General features: G+C 40.1%; 4 protein-coding genes across 4 annotated transcripts in view; all 4 read right to left on the reverse strand.

The window, feature by feature from the left end:
* LOC143847504 (signal recognition particle subunit SRP54 2) overlaps positions 1–15,912 on the reverse strand; it is a 104,807-nt gene that overhangs the window by 39,009 nt on the left and 49,886 nt on the right. The window lies entirely within an intron of this gene.
* On the reverse strand, positions 3,054–3,785 carry LOC143859108 (uncharacterized). Its single transcript, XM_077369789.1, has one exon. The coding sequence runs from the start codon at positions 3,783–3,785 to the stop codon at positions 3,054–3,056; it is 732 nt and encodes a 243-aa protein (XP_077225904.1).
* Positions 8,730–10,857, reverse strand: LOC143859117 (uncharacterized). The gene is made up of 5 exons (XM_077369801.1): positions 10,583–10,857; positions 10,127–10,390; positions 9,697–9,946; positions 9,008–9,357; positions 8,730–8,907 (listed from the first exon to the last, which is right to left on the reverse strand). The coding sequence occupies exons 1-5, from the start codon at positions 10,855–10,857 to the stop codon at positions 8,730–8,732; spliced, it is 1,317 nt and encodes a 438-aa protein (XP_077225916.1).
* On the reverse strand, positions 11,868–13,793 carry LOC143859909 (putative GATA transcription factor 22). The gene is made up of 3 exons (XM_077370406.1): positions 13,505–13,793; positions 13,029–13,394; positions 11,868–12,462 (listed from the first exon to the last, which is right to left on the reverse strand). The coding sequence occupies exons 1-3, from the start codon at positions 13,694–13,696 to the stop codon at positions 12,148–12,150; spliced, it is 873 nt and encodes a 290-aa protein (XP_077226521.1). The 5' UTR covers positions 13,697–13,793; the 3' UTR covers positions 11,868–12,147.

Here is a 15,912-nt window from a genome sequence, read left to right on the forward strand (position 1 = left end):
TTGAGAGAAGTTAGATTGAAAATCAAGGAGTGGAACCATCAGGTGTTCGGGAGGGTTGATAATGTTGTCCTTTTTATTCGAAGAGATTTGGATCACATTCAATCCTTAATTGCTTGAAATCCTGGAAATTCAGATCTCTATCCGGCGGAAGAAAATCTGTGTGCCGATCTCAAAATTGCCATGGATAAAGAAGAGAATTTCCTCAGGCAAAAATCTCGCATCCAATGGCTGAATCTTGGAGATTCAAATTCCAAATTCTTCTATTCTTCCATTAAGAGCCGTTAGAACAGAAATAATATCAGAGCCATTCTTAGAGCTGATGGTTCTTCTGCCTCTGATCCTAAGGAAATAGCCCAAATTTTCGTCGAATTTTTCAACAAAGCGCTGAACAATGGAAAATCTCAGCAGAAAAGAAGCCCTTCCCCTTGCAGATTCCTATCCACCGAAGATGCAGATAGTCTTTCTATCCCCGTCACCGACGAAGAAATCACCTCTGCAGTTTTTAAAGCAAATGGAGATAAAGCTCCGGGTCCCGATGGCTTCAATGCCTCATTTTTCAAACAATTCTGGTATGTTGTAGGTAAAGATTTCATTAAAGCTATCAAGAACTTCTTCAAACATGGCAAGCTTCTCTCGGAGGTAAATGACACTTTCATCTCTCTCATTCCCAAAGGCCCTGATGCTTCCCTGCCTTCTAAATTTCGTCTGATTTCCCTTTGCAACTTCACTTACAAAATCATAACTAAAATCCTTGCTGATAGACTACGAACCAAAATCCATAGTCTTATAAACCCTGCCCAATCTGCTTTCATTAAAGGTAGAAATATTCATGAAAACATCCTATTAACTCACGATATCATTCATAAATTCCATCTGGAATTCTCCCAACCTTCTATGTGCCTTAAAGTGGATTTAGCCAAAGCCTTTGATAACATTAACAGGGAGGCCCTTCTCTCCTTCATGTCAGATCAGGGATTTAACAATACCTGGATTCAATGGATCAGAGCTTGTATTGGAAAACCCTCCTTTTCGGTCTTGATTAATGGCACTCCCCAAGGGCATTTCACTTCCTCTAATGGTTTAAGGCAAGGGGACCCATTAACCCCGCTTCTTTTTACCATAACTATTATTCTCATTCGTCAATTTAGACATGGATCTTACAGTAAGTATCTTGGATCAATGATTGCCCAAGTAAATCCTACAGCAACTTGGGTAGAGTCCAACCCAAACTTGACCCTCTCCTCGGGTTGGGAAAATCCAACAATTTAATTCCGGGTAGGGCTAGGATTGAGGCCATGGCCAACCGAACCCAACCACGACCTCCTAATTTTATTGTGACCCAATCCTGATTTGACCTTACTTGACCCCAAAGCCCCAGTTCCCAATACCCATGACCCAATTTGGAAAAGAGACAAGTATGGAATGGAAGTGATAGTTTCGAGAAATTACGGATTTGGGTATCTTTAAAACAAGCATCAAACACAGGTGATTCTTAAAAAACAGGTGGTAAAAAGACCCCAATGCCCTTCTGACATCAACAGAAATCTCCTTCAGCTTCCTTTTTCATTACAGAAAATCCCTCTGTATTTAATGCCATTAAATTGGTGAGCTTCATAAGGCTTCTTTTGGTTCGTCTGAATGTGTATTTGAACCGACAGAACCTTGGGTTCGTTTCTATCTTGGCCGTCGAAAATAAAGAGACAGATGGATGCTTTACACATGTTAAAAAACTTTTTGGAACGCTGGTGCCTCTATACACAATTGGTTTGGTTTGAATTTGAAATTTTCCTTTGAACCCAGGGTCCCCTGGGTTCGTTTAAATCTTGGACGTCGCCAATATGCATAGACGGTCGGATCCACGACACGTGAACATCAATATGGAACGGTGGTGCCTTATTAAATAATACCGCCACTCTGTATGAGATTCCGCCGGCGTACCCTTGAATTCTGCCGGCATACACCCTATTCCGCTTACACCTTATTTTCGCTGGCGTACCCCTTGATATTCCGGTGGCATTCTAGATATTCCGGCGGCGTACTCTAGAATCCGGTGGCGTATTCGATATTCCGGCGGCGTATTCGATAAGTTTGGAACACATATTTGAACCCAGAAAATCTGGCAGCGTACTCGATATTCCGGCGGCATTCTCAATCAAAAGAGACGTGAGAAATAATAAAATATTCAATAACGTCGCTCTTTTCTACCAAAAGAGAAGTGTAAACAATAAAATATTCAATAACGTAGCTGTTCTCATCCAAAAGAGAAGTGAGATACGAGGACTCTGATCATGTCAGAAGGGTATTGGGGTCTTTTTCCACCTATGTTTGATAATTGTTTTAAAAAGTACCTAAAATCCGTAATTTCTCAAAATTACAGCCCCCATTCCGTACTTTTCTCTTTGGAAAATCGGGTTAGATGAGTTAGGGTTGAGAGATTTAACGGCGAGTTCGGTTAGACTTAGCCTCTTAACCCGGAAGTCAAGTTGGATCAGGTTAGGGTTGAGGTAATGCCACCTTTGATTGGGTCAGGGTCGGCCTCAACTGGACCCTAGTCCCTAACCCGGCCGAGTTGCACCCCTAAATTCATAATATTGCACCGTTCGAATCAATTGTTTTTTTTTTGCTCGGTAATTTGGGGTTTGGCAGACCCCCACCAGCTATATTAAATAAAATAGAATTACAATCTTGGATAAGCCATGCCGGAAAAATCTTCCGATACAATGGTTAAAAGCTCATCAGGAGCCAAACAAAGAGGAATTGGGTCCCCTTTACAGATACAATTTGGTTTAGATAGGAAGTCAGCAGCTCTGTTGCCCTCTCTCCAAATGTGAGTTAGAGTCCAGCGATCGAGAGAATTGAGGATGGTTCTGAGTTTTTCAAGGGATGGGATTTTCCTCCATGGACAAGGCCACAGGCGATGAATAACCATGACTGCAAGGAGAGAGTCAGATTAGTCTCGCATTTCTTTCTAGCCAGATTAGGTAGATAGAAGCAGTGAGAAGAATTCTGATTAGTGCATATGTCTGCCCCTTCTTCTTTGATTTATTCCGGATCTAGCTCTCCTCATCAGAGAGTGATTTCTTTTGCTTCTTCCTAACAGAGATGCAGCGAAGAATCCAGCACCAAATCCAAGCCGAGTAAGAATAGTTGAAGAATAGGTGGTTGGTACTTTCCGGAGCAGAGTTATAGAGGAGGCATGAGTGGTCATGGTTGGGACTGAGGAAATGGAGTTTATCTCTAGTGCATACTTTATCTTGCATTGCTTGCCAAGAGGTGATGCTGAACTTCGGGGTGTGCCCTGCAAACCAAATGGAAGAAGTCCGAGGGGGTTTAGGATTAAGAGTCCTGATGGAATTCCAGGCACTCTTAAGCCTGAAAATTCCATCAGATTCTGGCTTCCATATCGGATAGGTCAAAACAAATTCATAGAAGAGACCGGAATTAATGAACTGCTTTAGATCAAAGAGCTGGGGATGATCTTGTATCATATCCCACCACCCTTGAGATTTAGCTTCGTCAATGGTAGCCTTCAGAGGGATGAAATTAATGATAGAGCCAATGGAAGACTGGGAGATGAGGGCACCCTTCGGATGCCATGGATCCGTCCAAAATTTAAGAGGAGCCTGGGATCCAACAATGTAGCATATGTGTTTGGAAGCAAAGTCTCGAGCTTTAAATATACTCCTAGCTGCCCAAGAAGGAGCAGCAGGCATAGGGAGGCTCCAGAAACTTCTGCCTCTGATGTATTTCCGATCAAACCATATAACCCAGGGAGAATCTTTCATGGATAAGATATGCCACAGTTGTTTAATCTAGGAAGCTAAGTTCAAATCAGTCAATTTTCTAATCTCTAATCCACCTTCAGATTTGGGGCTGCAAATTGTGTTTCAAGATACTGGATGGTAAGTTTTCTCTAGCTTGGAACCAGACCAAATAAAGTCTCTGAGGATTTTTTCTATTTTGTTGAGAGTTTCTTTGGGGATATGAAATGCTGCAGACCAGTAGACTTGATAAGTGGAGAGGACTGACTTGACCATCTCAACTCTCCCAGCTCTGGAAAGATGACGAGTGGACCAAGAGGAGATCCTTTGCCTTATTTTGTCTATGATGGGTTGACAATCCCGAGAGGTGAACCTGGAAGTAATTAGAGGTAAGCCCAGGTATTTGATGGGAAACTTCCCTTCTTCAATCTTGAGGTTGTTGCAAATAGCTCTCTTGATGCTGTTTTGGATACCTGCAAAAAAGACTTCACATTTTTTTTGGAGTTAAATTCTAAGCCAGAACATAATTTGAATGAATCAAGGCAATTTATGATCCCTGCTGCAGATCATGCATAGATCATTACATCGTGCAAAAAGAGTGTGGCGATGGTTAGGTCGCCTTTGGAGAAGCGGAAAGAAAGCTGCAAAAATCAATTGTTCTCCACTTTGGATTGCATAGATCACATTTGGTTTGCAGGGAACAAATGACTTCGGATAAGTGGAGAGGACAATTTGAAAGGGGAAGAAAGCTGCCAAGGACCACATTTAGTTTGCATAGATCATTACATCCAAAGTCCTCTCCACTTTGGATAAGTGGAGAGGACTGACTTGACCATCGTCCGAATCAATTGTTCCCCTGCCAAAGCTGCAAAAACAAATAAAAATAATAAAATTAGGCACTTGGCAGCTGAGACTTGAGATCATGGCTGTTCTCTCTCCCTTCTAATATTCCCTTTGTTTATTCAAAAGCAAAAAAAACCGAAAAAAATCTGTAACGTTTGAATCCCCGGGATTCGAGTGGCTCTTGGTTGACAATGAGTGTAACCTATGACCACTTTGAAATGACAAAATAGCCCTATTCATTTTAGGGATTGACCCATATGTTTATTACCCGATTTTTATGAAACAAATAGGGACTACATCGTGCAAGGTGTTATTTTTATCGCATTGATCATCCACCAAATGTGGATGTGGTCCTTATTTTAGAAAAATAAGGAAATGATTTTTTCACCCCCTGTAGGATTATGCGCCCCCCTTTATTACTGTATTTTAATCTTATCCTTCAAATGAGACATTAAGGCCTCTTTGCAAGTCATTCACTATATCAATTCTCGGACTATTGTACCCTTTATTTTCAAATAATCATAATTAACTTAAAAAAACATTTGCATATAATTAAGATTTTAATTTTAGAACTATATAATGTACATTATTTGTAAATAAATATATATTTAACTTAAAAAACATTTTCATACAAGATTATATGTAAATAACTTATAGAGGTATCAAAAGTAGCCTTTATCTCATAATTATAGAACTGTCATGGTCCTTTGACCAAGATTAATGGAAAGTGTCATAGTGAAATTCTTAACCATTGATTGTTTGTAAGCCTTGATCTTGCATACTGAATCCCGCTGAATATTGTTCCTAGAACTATTGTGTCACTTAGAGGTAGCTAGTTAAACCGATGGTCCACGATCTATCCTATCTTCAACCATCTATCATTAATTTGCCCGAATTCTACTCAATTATTGTAAGTGTGGAGTTCACACTTGCTTGCGCCCTTGTTTCAATGGCTAGTTAAAAATAGTGTCTTAAGAAAGAAAAAATTAAAACAAGAATTGATCATAATCGTCATTGCAGATGCTCATCGTTGATCACTGTGCCCTATATATGAGGTGAGTGAGTCAGTAGATTGTATGTTCATTCATTGTAGGTATACTAAGGAGGTCTGGAGTAGAATCCCAAATTTGTTCTGGGCCTCATGGGTGTTTCCTGCTTTCTTCAAAGAGCACCTTAACAGTTGGTTTTTGATGTCATGACCCTAGTAAGAGAAGGATATTATGAAGTTGATTTTGCTAGCCTTTATCTGGGTCCTTTAGAAAGAGAGAAATGCTCGCACTTTTAAGAATGTAGTCAAAAGTCTTTTATCTTCTTTCTCAAGGATATTATCTCTAGTTATCTTTAGCGCCAAAGTCCTTCCTAGCTTCAACCTCTACTTAGCCACATATATTAGGCGATGCTGAAAGGAGATTTGCCTTAGCAGGGAGTTCGAGGATTCTGTTGCGCTTCGATGGAGTCCCTTGGACTCGGATGGTTAAAATTAAAATTTGATGGATTTAGCATGGACAACCCGAGTCTGACAGGTATTGGAGGGCTTCTTAGGGTTGGAAAAAGTTGCACCAAGTGATCCTTCTCTAGTCCAATCGGAATCAGGGATTCAAACGAGGCTGAGGTCTAGCAGTTCTGCAGGGTGTTCGACTTATGTTGGGTGGCAACTTGGATAATCTTGTAGTGGAAGGAGATTCCCTTAACTTTATTAGATGGCTGGAAGGGGACCTATCAGGCCTTGGAGATTTTTAGAGTTCATTGATAAGATCCGCGGTTGAGTGTGGAAGAACACCGTGCCCAATTTCATCATGTCAAGAGATCGGCAAACAATGAGGCAAATTAGTTATAGCTAGGGAGGGAGTACTCTCTCATGTGGCTTTAGAACTATTTGATTTTCTCCCCCATAATATTGGGAGGTGCTTTGTGTTGGTATCTTCTTTGTGCTTTTCTCTCCTTTGTATCCCTTCTTGCAACGACTCTATAGGACGTGTGCTTATTTTTCGAATAAATTTCAATCAGTTCAAAAAAATTAGAGAAAAAGGTTCAAATATCAAACACAAGGGGCTGCAAATATCAGATTGGTGTACAAATTTCCATCAATGCAATAAACAAATTGAAATTTCATGGGGGGGGGGGGCGCGAATGTGCATCTTGCCAATGGCACGGCGCATATTGGTTAAAAATTGACGCTAACGAGCATGGGAGAAAACCCTACACCCTAAATCCGAAATCCTAAACCCTAAATATGAAATCCTAAACCCCTAGGAGGTGGTATTTAGCTTGTTATAAATTCATGCCATAATAAATGCATATTTTGATAACGGCACAACTCACTTTGTTATACACTTTTTTGATTGAATATTGATTGCATCCAACCTTGAGGTTTGTAACAGCCGTAAAAAGCTAATTGCTGCCCCTATCAAATTTGGGAGTGCAGGTCTCCCCTTGAGATGGGGTTTCTAGAGCGGCCTTAGAAATTTGAACCCCCCCCCCCCCCCAACAACACACACACGCGTGTTTGCTTTGTATTTTGTTTTCTCTTTCTTAGTTGTATTCCTCTGATCATCCTGATAGCCGGGCTAACCCCAGATTCTCTTTTGTTGCACTATGATTCTTTGCCATTAAAAGAAAGAAAGAAAAACAGTAGAAAAAATAGTAAAGGAACAAATGGGGGAAGAAAACATGAGATCCAACCATGGCATGGAATATCAGAAATTTCTGCGTAGAGCGCTCATCAAAGATCAAACCCAATCCATGTAAAAAAAGAATTGGCAATTTACACAAAGAATCGAGATGGGTAATTTGGTCATTGGGAAAAAATCAAGACAATGAACATGGATTCCCTCTGAAACGAGCTTGAAGTTGCATACTGATCATAGCTGGCTCAACAACTTATGTCATCATACAATTGACAAAAACCAAATAAGGACACACATTTTGTGCAACATTTTTAACACGTAATCCAATTAAGGACACTCTCCAACACTATTATTGCAGACTCTAACCTTATAAATACCTGACTCCTCTCCCCAAGCTTGAGTACTAGTTTGCTTTGCTACTTGCTTGGCATTACTTGCTTGACATGGCGCGTCTCCTCTTAGTATGTGTTGCTTTCTTCTTCCTTGCTACCTTCATTCAGTCTGCCCGACCAACGGGCAGACCACTTCCCCCACAAGGGACTCCTCCTCCACTCAATGTAAGTGTTGGAGGCGGTGGGGGCGGGGGAGGCGGTGGGGGCGGGGGAGGCAATAGTTCTCGCAGTGGAAGTGGGTCAGGATCTGGTTTTGGTAGTGGTAGTGGGTCAGGTGTAGTGGGGAAGGGGGGAAGTCGCACTGGAGGTGGTGGTAGTGGAGGAGGAGGTGGAGGAGGAGGTGGCGATCATGGTGGGAGTGGCTTTGGCTCTGGTTTTGGTAGTGGAGGTGGCTATGGATCGGGGCGTGGGGGAAATGGCAGTAGCGGAGGGATCGAACGTGGAGGCATCTCTTGAGTGGTAGAGAGGGGATCCCTTATCTCTCTCATTAGATGGAGATAAGAGCTTGTTAAGGAACTGTTAAGTCACATTTTCTCCCTATGTCTTCTGAAGGCAAATAATTCAATGTGGCTGGATAAATAATGATAAATAAAATGCGTATTTGCTTAAAAACACCGCGTCTCTTATTACTATTAGCATATCTTCTTAGAAAGGCATAGTTTGTTGGCTTCAAAGTGTATGTATCTTGTGTATCGCGTGTATAAACACGGCCGTGTTAAGGATGTCCCTATTACATAGAGTCATAGAGAGTTTCTTCTTTGGTTCTTCTCATGAGTTTTCTTCACAAGTTTTTATCTAGGGTTACTCTCATGTACGGTCTTGGTTGAGAGAGGAGGGAAAGGTTTTCTAGTTTACGGGTTTGCGTGTCTGTAGCATATTCCCTTTTTAATCCTTAATTATTTTTTTCTCGTAGTGGAAGGTCGTGTTCTCATGCACCCATCATAGGCATTTTTGCTAGTCCATAGTTATTGTTTTCTTTTTTTGAAATGGCAATAATTATATATCATAGCAAATTAAGGAGGTCGAGATGGACCACCCATATCTACAAAAGGAAGCAAGAAAGAAACAGGAAAGAAGAAAAAACAAAATACAGAGAAAACCCCTTCTCAGGGAGGAAGGTGGTCGAACCAGATAATTGAACCACCGGAAACACCACGCTTAGCTAGTGCATCCGCCTTATCATTTGCCGATCTTCTAACATGCTGAAAGCCAATAGCGGACCCCGCAGTTAAGTCCTCAATCTCATCAAAATGGAAAGAAATCTCCATGGAGGAGCCACCCCATCTTTCAGCCAACAAATCACATTTAACGAATCTCCCTCAACAATTGTCTGATCCATCAACCTTCTATCAATATTCAAAATGCCAAAATGTGCCGCCCTCACTTCCGCATCTGAGGAATCAGACACACCAAAAGAGCCGTAGTATGCCCACACAACATCCCCCTTATCATTGTGACAAACCCATCCCACTCCTGCGGACCCGGATTGCCGGAACTCGCACCATCGAAATTAAGCTTATACATGTTTTGAGCATGGGGCTTCCACCTTTGCAAAATAAGATCTATGCGCTCAACACTAAAGCACACATCCCGCCATCCTTCCCAAAGATCAAAAGCCGATACAAACCAGAATGATGGGAGGCATCTCACCCAAGATATAACCAAGGTGATGATCTTCAAGTAAATCCAATGAGGATTCATGGCTTTCTCCTCAAAGACTCTAGAGTTCCTCTCCTTCCATATAGACCACCACGTAGCTAGTAAACAAAAATTCCACAACATTTTTCCTTTTTCCTTCCAAGGAACCCCTCCCTATTGGTGCAATAGCGACGGAATAGATTTTGGAAAAACCCAACAAATCCCAAATCTCATGAAGATGAACTGCCATATGATCATAGTGAACGAACAATGCATAAACAAATTATCCACAAATTCCCCATCATGCAGACATAGTGGGCAATGATCAATAAGCCACATACCACGGTTTCTCAGAAAGTTAGTAGTTTGTATTCTATCACGACAAACCGCCCAACCAAAGATACAAACTCTAGGTGGGCAATGAAATTTCCATACCTTTGCCGAATATGAAGGGTTAGAAATGGGCATAATACTTTTATAGAAAGATTTAACCGAGAAAGGTCCAGAAGGTTCCTCAATCCAAAGCCTTTTATCCTCCCCATTCCTTTTAATGTAATAACCCTCAAGAAGGGCTCGCAGGCTAGAGAACAATTCCACCTCCCACTCAAAAAATGATCTTCTAAACCCAGGGTTCCACACAAGAACACCCTCATTCCACTCAAAGCAATCGCTAACAAAGGCCTCCCTATTTGAAGCCATATTGAATAATCTCAAAAATCAACACTTAAAGGACACATCCCCACACCACACATCCTGCCAGAATGATATTCTATCACCCCTATACACTCTAAATCTAACCTTTAACTTGAAAAGAGAAGACAATTTTAGAATGTCTCTCCAAACCGACAACCCTTTTTTTGCAAACAAGTCCAAGGATTCCCATCTCCCCATATCGCATCCATAATTACTACTAATGACCTTGACCCACCAACGATCATGCTCATCCCCAAATCTCCATAAACATTTACCTAAGAGCGCATGATTAAAATCTCTAATTCTCCTGATACCCAAACCACCCAACTTGATGGGGACACAAACCTCCTCCCATTTTACCAAAGCAATTCCTCTCTTATCCTCATTCCCACCCCACAAGAATCTCCTCTGGATCTGTTCGATCATAAGGGAGACACTAACATGGCATTTAAATAAAGACATGAAGTATATAGGTATATTGGACAATACCGCCTTAACCAGCACAAGCCTACCACTACGAGAAACAAGATTCCTTTTTCATGTACCAAATCTTCTCTCGATCCTCTCAACTATAGGATCCCACAAATCTTTATTCGGTCTACCAATCCCTAACGGAAGGCCCAAATACGAGGAAGGCAACGAATCCAGCTGACATCCCATAATCACAGCAATTTCCTGAGCCCTCTCCTCAGGAATATTCAAAGCAAAAAATTTTGACTTGTGGAAATTAGATTTTTGGCCTGAAATGAGCTCATAGCATCTCAAAATGGCTTTAAAGTTTCTCACTTGCCCAGTCTCCGGCTCACAAAATAATATTGTATCATCAACAAATTGCAAGTGGGAGACCTCCACCTCCTCCAAGCCGATCCTGAATCCTCTAAAAAGATCAAGGCCACTTCCCATCGCGAGTAACCTACTAAGGATTTCCGCCACAATGGCAAACAAGAAAGGGGATAAAGGATCCCCTTGTCTAAGCCCTCTAGACGACTTGAAGAAACACTTTGGAGATCCATTAATGAGAATAGAAAACCAAGCAGATGACACTTAACTCTTCATCCACGAACGCCATAGACATCCAAATCCCATACGCTCAAGGGAGTAATCCAGACATCCCCAATCCACTCTATCATAAGCTTTTTCCATGTCCAACTTACACAGTCCATAGTTATTGTTGCAACTTAATTTGGTACATATCTTACTAAGACAATCCTAACAATTGAAAACTAAGTTCTTATGTATTTGCTCCAATAAAGATACAATATTCAAGCTTCTCATATCTTTATTCAACAAATCATTTCCTCTCTTCTTGTCTAGAAATGAAATATACAAATTTCTTAAAACATCATGAAAAAAAGCTAATAACATTCCTGAAAACTGCTATTTTCTGTATAAAAGAAACCACTGTAAGGAAGAGAGAGAGAGAGAGAGAGAGAGAGAGAGAGAGAGAGAGAGAGAATTGAGAGATATCTTTGATGATTACAATCAGCCCTAACTGTGCTTGTACAGACCACTTGGGGGATAAGTAAGGGAGGATGAGATAAACATGAAAAAGAGTCTCCTAATCTGCATCAGTTGCCTTATCTATTCTAACTACCACTCATCTAACTCTCATATAATACTTGATTATCCAATGGTCAGATCTCATTAGATCTGATCTTAGAGGCTGTAGGACTTCAAGATTGCTGCATTAGAAAATGCCTGCACAGTATGTAAGCTTAGGGTTGACTGTGACTTACAAGATCACAACATTAGAAACTGTAATTAAGCACTATAAGTATAGGCACTCTTAGTGTTGCATATCTGTGTGTGTGTGTGTGAGTGAGTGAGTGAGTGAGTGAGAGAGAGAGAGAGAGAGAGAGAGAGAGAGAGAGAGAGAGAGAGAGAGGGATGAAACCAAGCAGTAAAATCCAGAATGAGCTGAAAAGAGTACCCAAAAACTTATTTGGTGTTTATAATCAAGCTTATGTGATCGTTAATTTCATTACCGACCTGGTTTAGAAAAACAACACCATTTTACTACACACTCAAGCAATCTCCAGAAACATTCATTTCTGTTATTGGGTCGTCCCTTTCATCAGATCCTAATATTCTCTTCCTTCTCTCAATAAAACACACACCCCACACTAACTAGAACACAACCCTCTTGTTGAAAAAAAAACAGAAAACAACCAAAAAAATAATAATAACTAAAATTCAACGTTGAACAAGACCGCAAGAAAGTGCCATTAACAAGATCGCCGCTTCAGTTTCGTCCTGCGGGAAAACTCGATGGAAGGCCGAATTCTTACTCAAACTAATTATCAATTCATTGAATCTAAGCTTCTTTTTCGGGCGAGGGGAGTCGAGCTCGCACTGCTTCTTGTATTGAGTGGTGTACTCAGTATCAGTTCTCTTCTCCTTGATCACCTTCTTACTGCTCATAGATGTGTTAACAGGTAGAAGTCCACTGCTCGCCGCCATGGCCCGCCTTGCTTTCCTTTGTCGGATTCCACAGGCATTGCAAAGTGACTGCACCATCAAGTAGTAGTGTTAGGAGTTGGAGAGATGTAATTGAGTTATAGATAAGAAGTAATTGAGTTATAGATAAGAAGTATTAATTTTTATTTTTGATAAAGATACCAAATTCATTAAAAAGAAGAGATTACAACTGCATTTCGCGTGGTAAAGATTGCCTCATATAAAATGAGATGCTAGATGCCCCTGATTTGGCTACACAATCAGCCAAATCGTTCATGCTTCTAGGAATGAGGAAAAAAAAAAAAAAAAACACCACGCAAACACGGATCTTTTATCTCATCCATGATAAGAAGTGTTATTCAAGGTTTAAGGATTAATTGATCGACGTGTACATTATTTCCAACAATAAATAAGTAGATTGAAAACTCATGGGGCAGTGCTCTGTAGGGTGTGCTGTGGCGTTTTTTGGCTCACTTTGCAAAAAGACTGCAAATCGTATAGAAAACATACTATGAGCTCAGAAATCACAATACGAAAATTATGATTACTAGAGCTTACATGGCTCTTTTTTTTTGTCAAAAAACAAAAGTAGATTGAAAGGTGGACAGGGAATTTACCTTGGGTCCTTGAGGACCACTCCTCCATAGAGGAGTTTTTGTAGTGTTGCAATCTGAGCAGACTCTGATCTTGTCGCTGGGTGAATTGTTACTGTTGTCTTCCTCACAAGGACGCGGTGATCGCTGCTGATTTTGACACATTTGCGTGTTATTGATCTGATTGTTTTCAAGTGAAGTATCTGATCTCATCATCTTCTTCATTAGACGCATCTTCGAAGACATCCACTTAACTGAACCATTATCCAATTGATCTCCAAATCTATCATCTCCCTTAGAGATAGAAGATTTGAGGCTGAAGCTAGGATTACTGTTATTGTTATAGTCCATGGTTGGAAGTGACCCACTTGCTGAAAATTGCAGATCACCCTACAATCAACAAGAGATTTATAGTTCAGAATTCCAAGAGGTGCAAATACAGGCTAAAATCCATCAATAAAAGCTTTAAATTTTAATTACATATTCCCACTTCTTCTTACCTCATGATGTTGTTGTTGATGATGATTATTTCTATCATGATCTCCTTTTTCTAGTTCTTGTGTTGGATTGAAAAAGAAGGGACGCGTAGATGAGGTAGTTTGGGATGTTGGATTGAATAGAATATGTTTTTGATCTCCATTGCCCTCTAGAGGAGGCAAAGAAGAGGGGGGTTTGAGATAAATTGAATTCATGGAGAGAGGGGGATGAGAGGATCAAGAAAGACTAGTCTTGTCCAACAAATAACAAACTAAATATAAGATGGGGAATGTAGAGGTGTAAATGCTAAAAAGTCCCAATCAATAGGGTTGTAAATATCTCTTTAAATAAGTAAAAGAAAGAAAGAAGGGAAATAGAAAAGGGACAAAGGAAAAAATGCTAAAAAGGCATTCACGTGACTACTAATACTGGGAGACCCGAACACTTGCAGTTAAAAGAAAAGGAGAAAGGGAGGGTACTACACTACTGCATATTCCAAAATGACAAAACCTTATCTGCAAATTTCACATTGATCAGTTGCAATCCAATAAATGGTATTTTGAGGCTTTATTGGGGAATTTTAGGGGTATGTGCAGATTGGGAAGTTGGGCTAGATTTTGCATGGGAGCATCTCTCTCCTTAGCCTTGCCAGAGGGCATTCAATGCTTGGACAGGCAAAGTGAGAGCGACACCTTTATCATTTATCTGCTTTTCTTCAGCTAATTACAGAACTTTGTCAGCCTTTCATTCTTTCATCCTTTTCTTTTCTCTTATTTGAACTATAGAACTAACTAATCAAAAGATAATAGGTTATCTTCAACCTAGCAACATAGCCAACAAGACTCAAAATATGGCAAACAAACTGACCCAGACCAGACAAACAAAACAGACCAAAATCAGGAAAGCATGGCTTCTTGTGATCCTTGAAAGCCCAATTGGACAAAGAACTAGGAATTTTACTGTGGTAGAATAGAACCAACTAAGGTTTCAACTGTTTTACCTTCTTTCAAAAAAAATTGCCGAGTAGCAGACATGAGAAATCAATGATTACGTGTCTTCCAACAATCACTAGAAAGGCCGTGTTTACTAATCCTGGGGCTACCAAAGATAGAAGCCCACCCTATTCTACAATGTAGAGCCCACTTGTACGGTGATCTGAACCATCCATCACGGTAGGACCCACCTTGGATAGGCTACTACCCAAACAACTCAAAGATTGTGTTTACATTAATCTAGCCATACAAATAAACTAAAGTACAAAGAAGAATGAAAAGTTTGCCTCGATCGGCCAAGGTAGAGATGGATTTGAGCTGGATCTTCTATTGCCTCTCTGGTTGATCTGATCTCTGATGGGGAAGATCTCTTTATATTCAATTAGATGGCAGCGTAACCCCTCTATGTATAGAAAAATACCACTTTGAGTTCTACCCATAATAGAATTGTAATAACTTAATCAACTATTAATCTTGATGTAGTTAAACTTAGGACTACACTAAATATCATGTCTTAATAGGATAAGATGCACTGGTAATTCTTATACCCCTCTCTGATCACTTTGGTCAATAGGTAAATCTAATAATTTCCCACTTAATATCATTCATCAATCTAGACCATTGATCTAAGATTAATGATTGCCCATATAAGGTCTTCTAATAATGATCAGAAGCCTATAATTGGATAACCCAAAATAGCAAAGATATTACATGAATGTGCAAAAGTCGCATTGGTTGAACAATTAGCTAGAATCGTTAGATAGGTATGTTATCAAAATAGATTCAACAAGTAGGATCGTTCCGTAGGTATGCGATCAGGTACATTGTACAAATTTGTGTCTATTCTATTCATGAGATTTTATATGTTCCTAAGATCCAAAGCTTAAAATTTCTCCCATATATGAAAGTTTCTGTCTCTTTCATAACCCAATATCTATATATCATTTATTACTTTACCATTAGCAATCAACATGTAATCGCGTGAATTAGTACAGATAAATAAAATAAGAGACACAAATATCCAGTGTTGCAAAAGAGAGGATAGATGAAAGCCTGAAGAAAGCTTTAATTCACCAGTTTGCGTGCTGGACAGTTCCTTATCCGATCAAACACTCAATAATATCCATTGATCGGAAAAAATATTACCGGATTTTTTCCGATCACGAGCAAGGCTACGTACGCGGCTTGTGAATCACTCCCGTGCATGTTTCTAGTGATAAGACAGTGTCACAAATTTATGAGGTACATCTCAATTATATAGAGTAAGTCCAAAGATGGGTAGTTTTCACAGCTTCTCTTCCAGATCTAAAGGGCCATTGCACTGTGCTAAATGACAGTATCATCGATGGCAGAAGGCCCCATACTTCAGCCCCACACACAATCATGGACAAGAATGTATTTGATGTAGGTTTTTTTTTATTATTATTCTGGGTTGCTCT

The sequence above is a fragment of the Tasmannia lanceolata genome, unplaced genomic scaffold, assembly GCF_043159265.1.
Source record: "Tasmannia lanceolata isolate RefF3 unplaced genomic scaffold, GAP_Taslan_0.1 ptg000003l, whole genome shotgun sequence".
Taxonomy (NCBI): Eukaryota; Viridiplantae; Streptophyta; class Magnoliopsida; order Canellales; family Winteraceae; genus Tasmannia; species Tasmannia lanceolata.

Excerpts from the sequence above, each read along its gene's own strand:
- LOC143859108 (XM_077369789.1), bottom strand. The coding sequence starts at position 3,785 with ATGAAAGATTCTCCCTGGGTTATATGGTTTGATCGGAAATACATCAGA.
- LOC143859117 (XM_077369801.1), bottom strand. The coding sequence starts at position 10,857 with ATGGGAAGTGGCCTTGATCTTTTTAGAGGATTCAGGATCGGCTTGGAG. Across the intron at positions 9,358-9,696 it reads ACCCTTCATATTCGGCAAAG|GAGAGGAACTCTAGAGTCTT; the intron begins GTATGGAAATTT and ends TCTATATGGAAG. Across the intron at positions 8,908-9,007 it reads CTGATTCCTCAGATGCGGAA|ATGGGGTGGCTCCTCCATGG; the intron begins GTGAGGGCGGCA and ends GTTGGCTGAAAG.
- LOC143859909 (XM_077370406.1), bottom strand. The coding sequence starts at position 13,696 with ATGAATTCAATTTATCTCAAACCCCCCTCTTCTTTGCCTCCTCTAGAG. Across the intron at positions 13,395-13,504 it reads ATCAACAACAACATCATGAG|GGTGATCTGCAATTTTCAGC; the intron begins GTAAGAAGAAGT and ends TGTTGATTGTAG. Across the intron at positions 12,463-13,028 it reads GTGGTCCTCAAGGACCCAAG|TCACTTTGCAATGCCTGTGG; the intron begins GTAAATTCCCTG and ends TTGATGGTGCAG.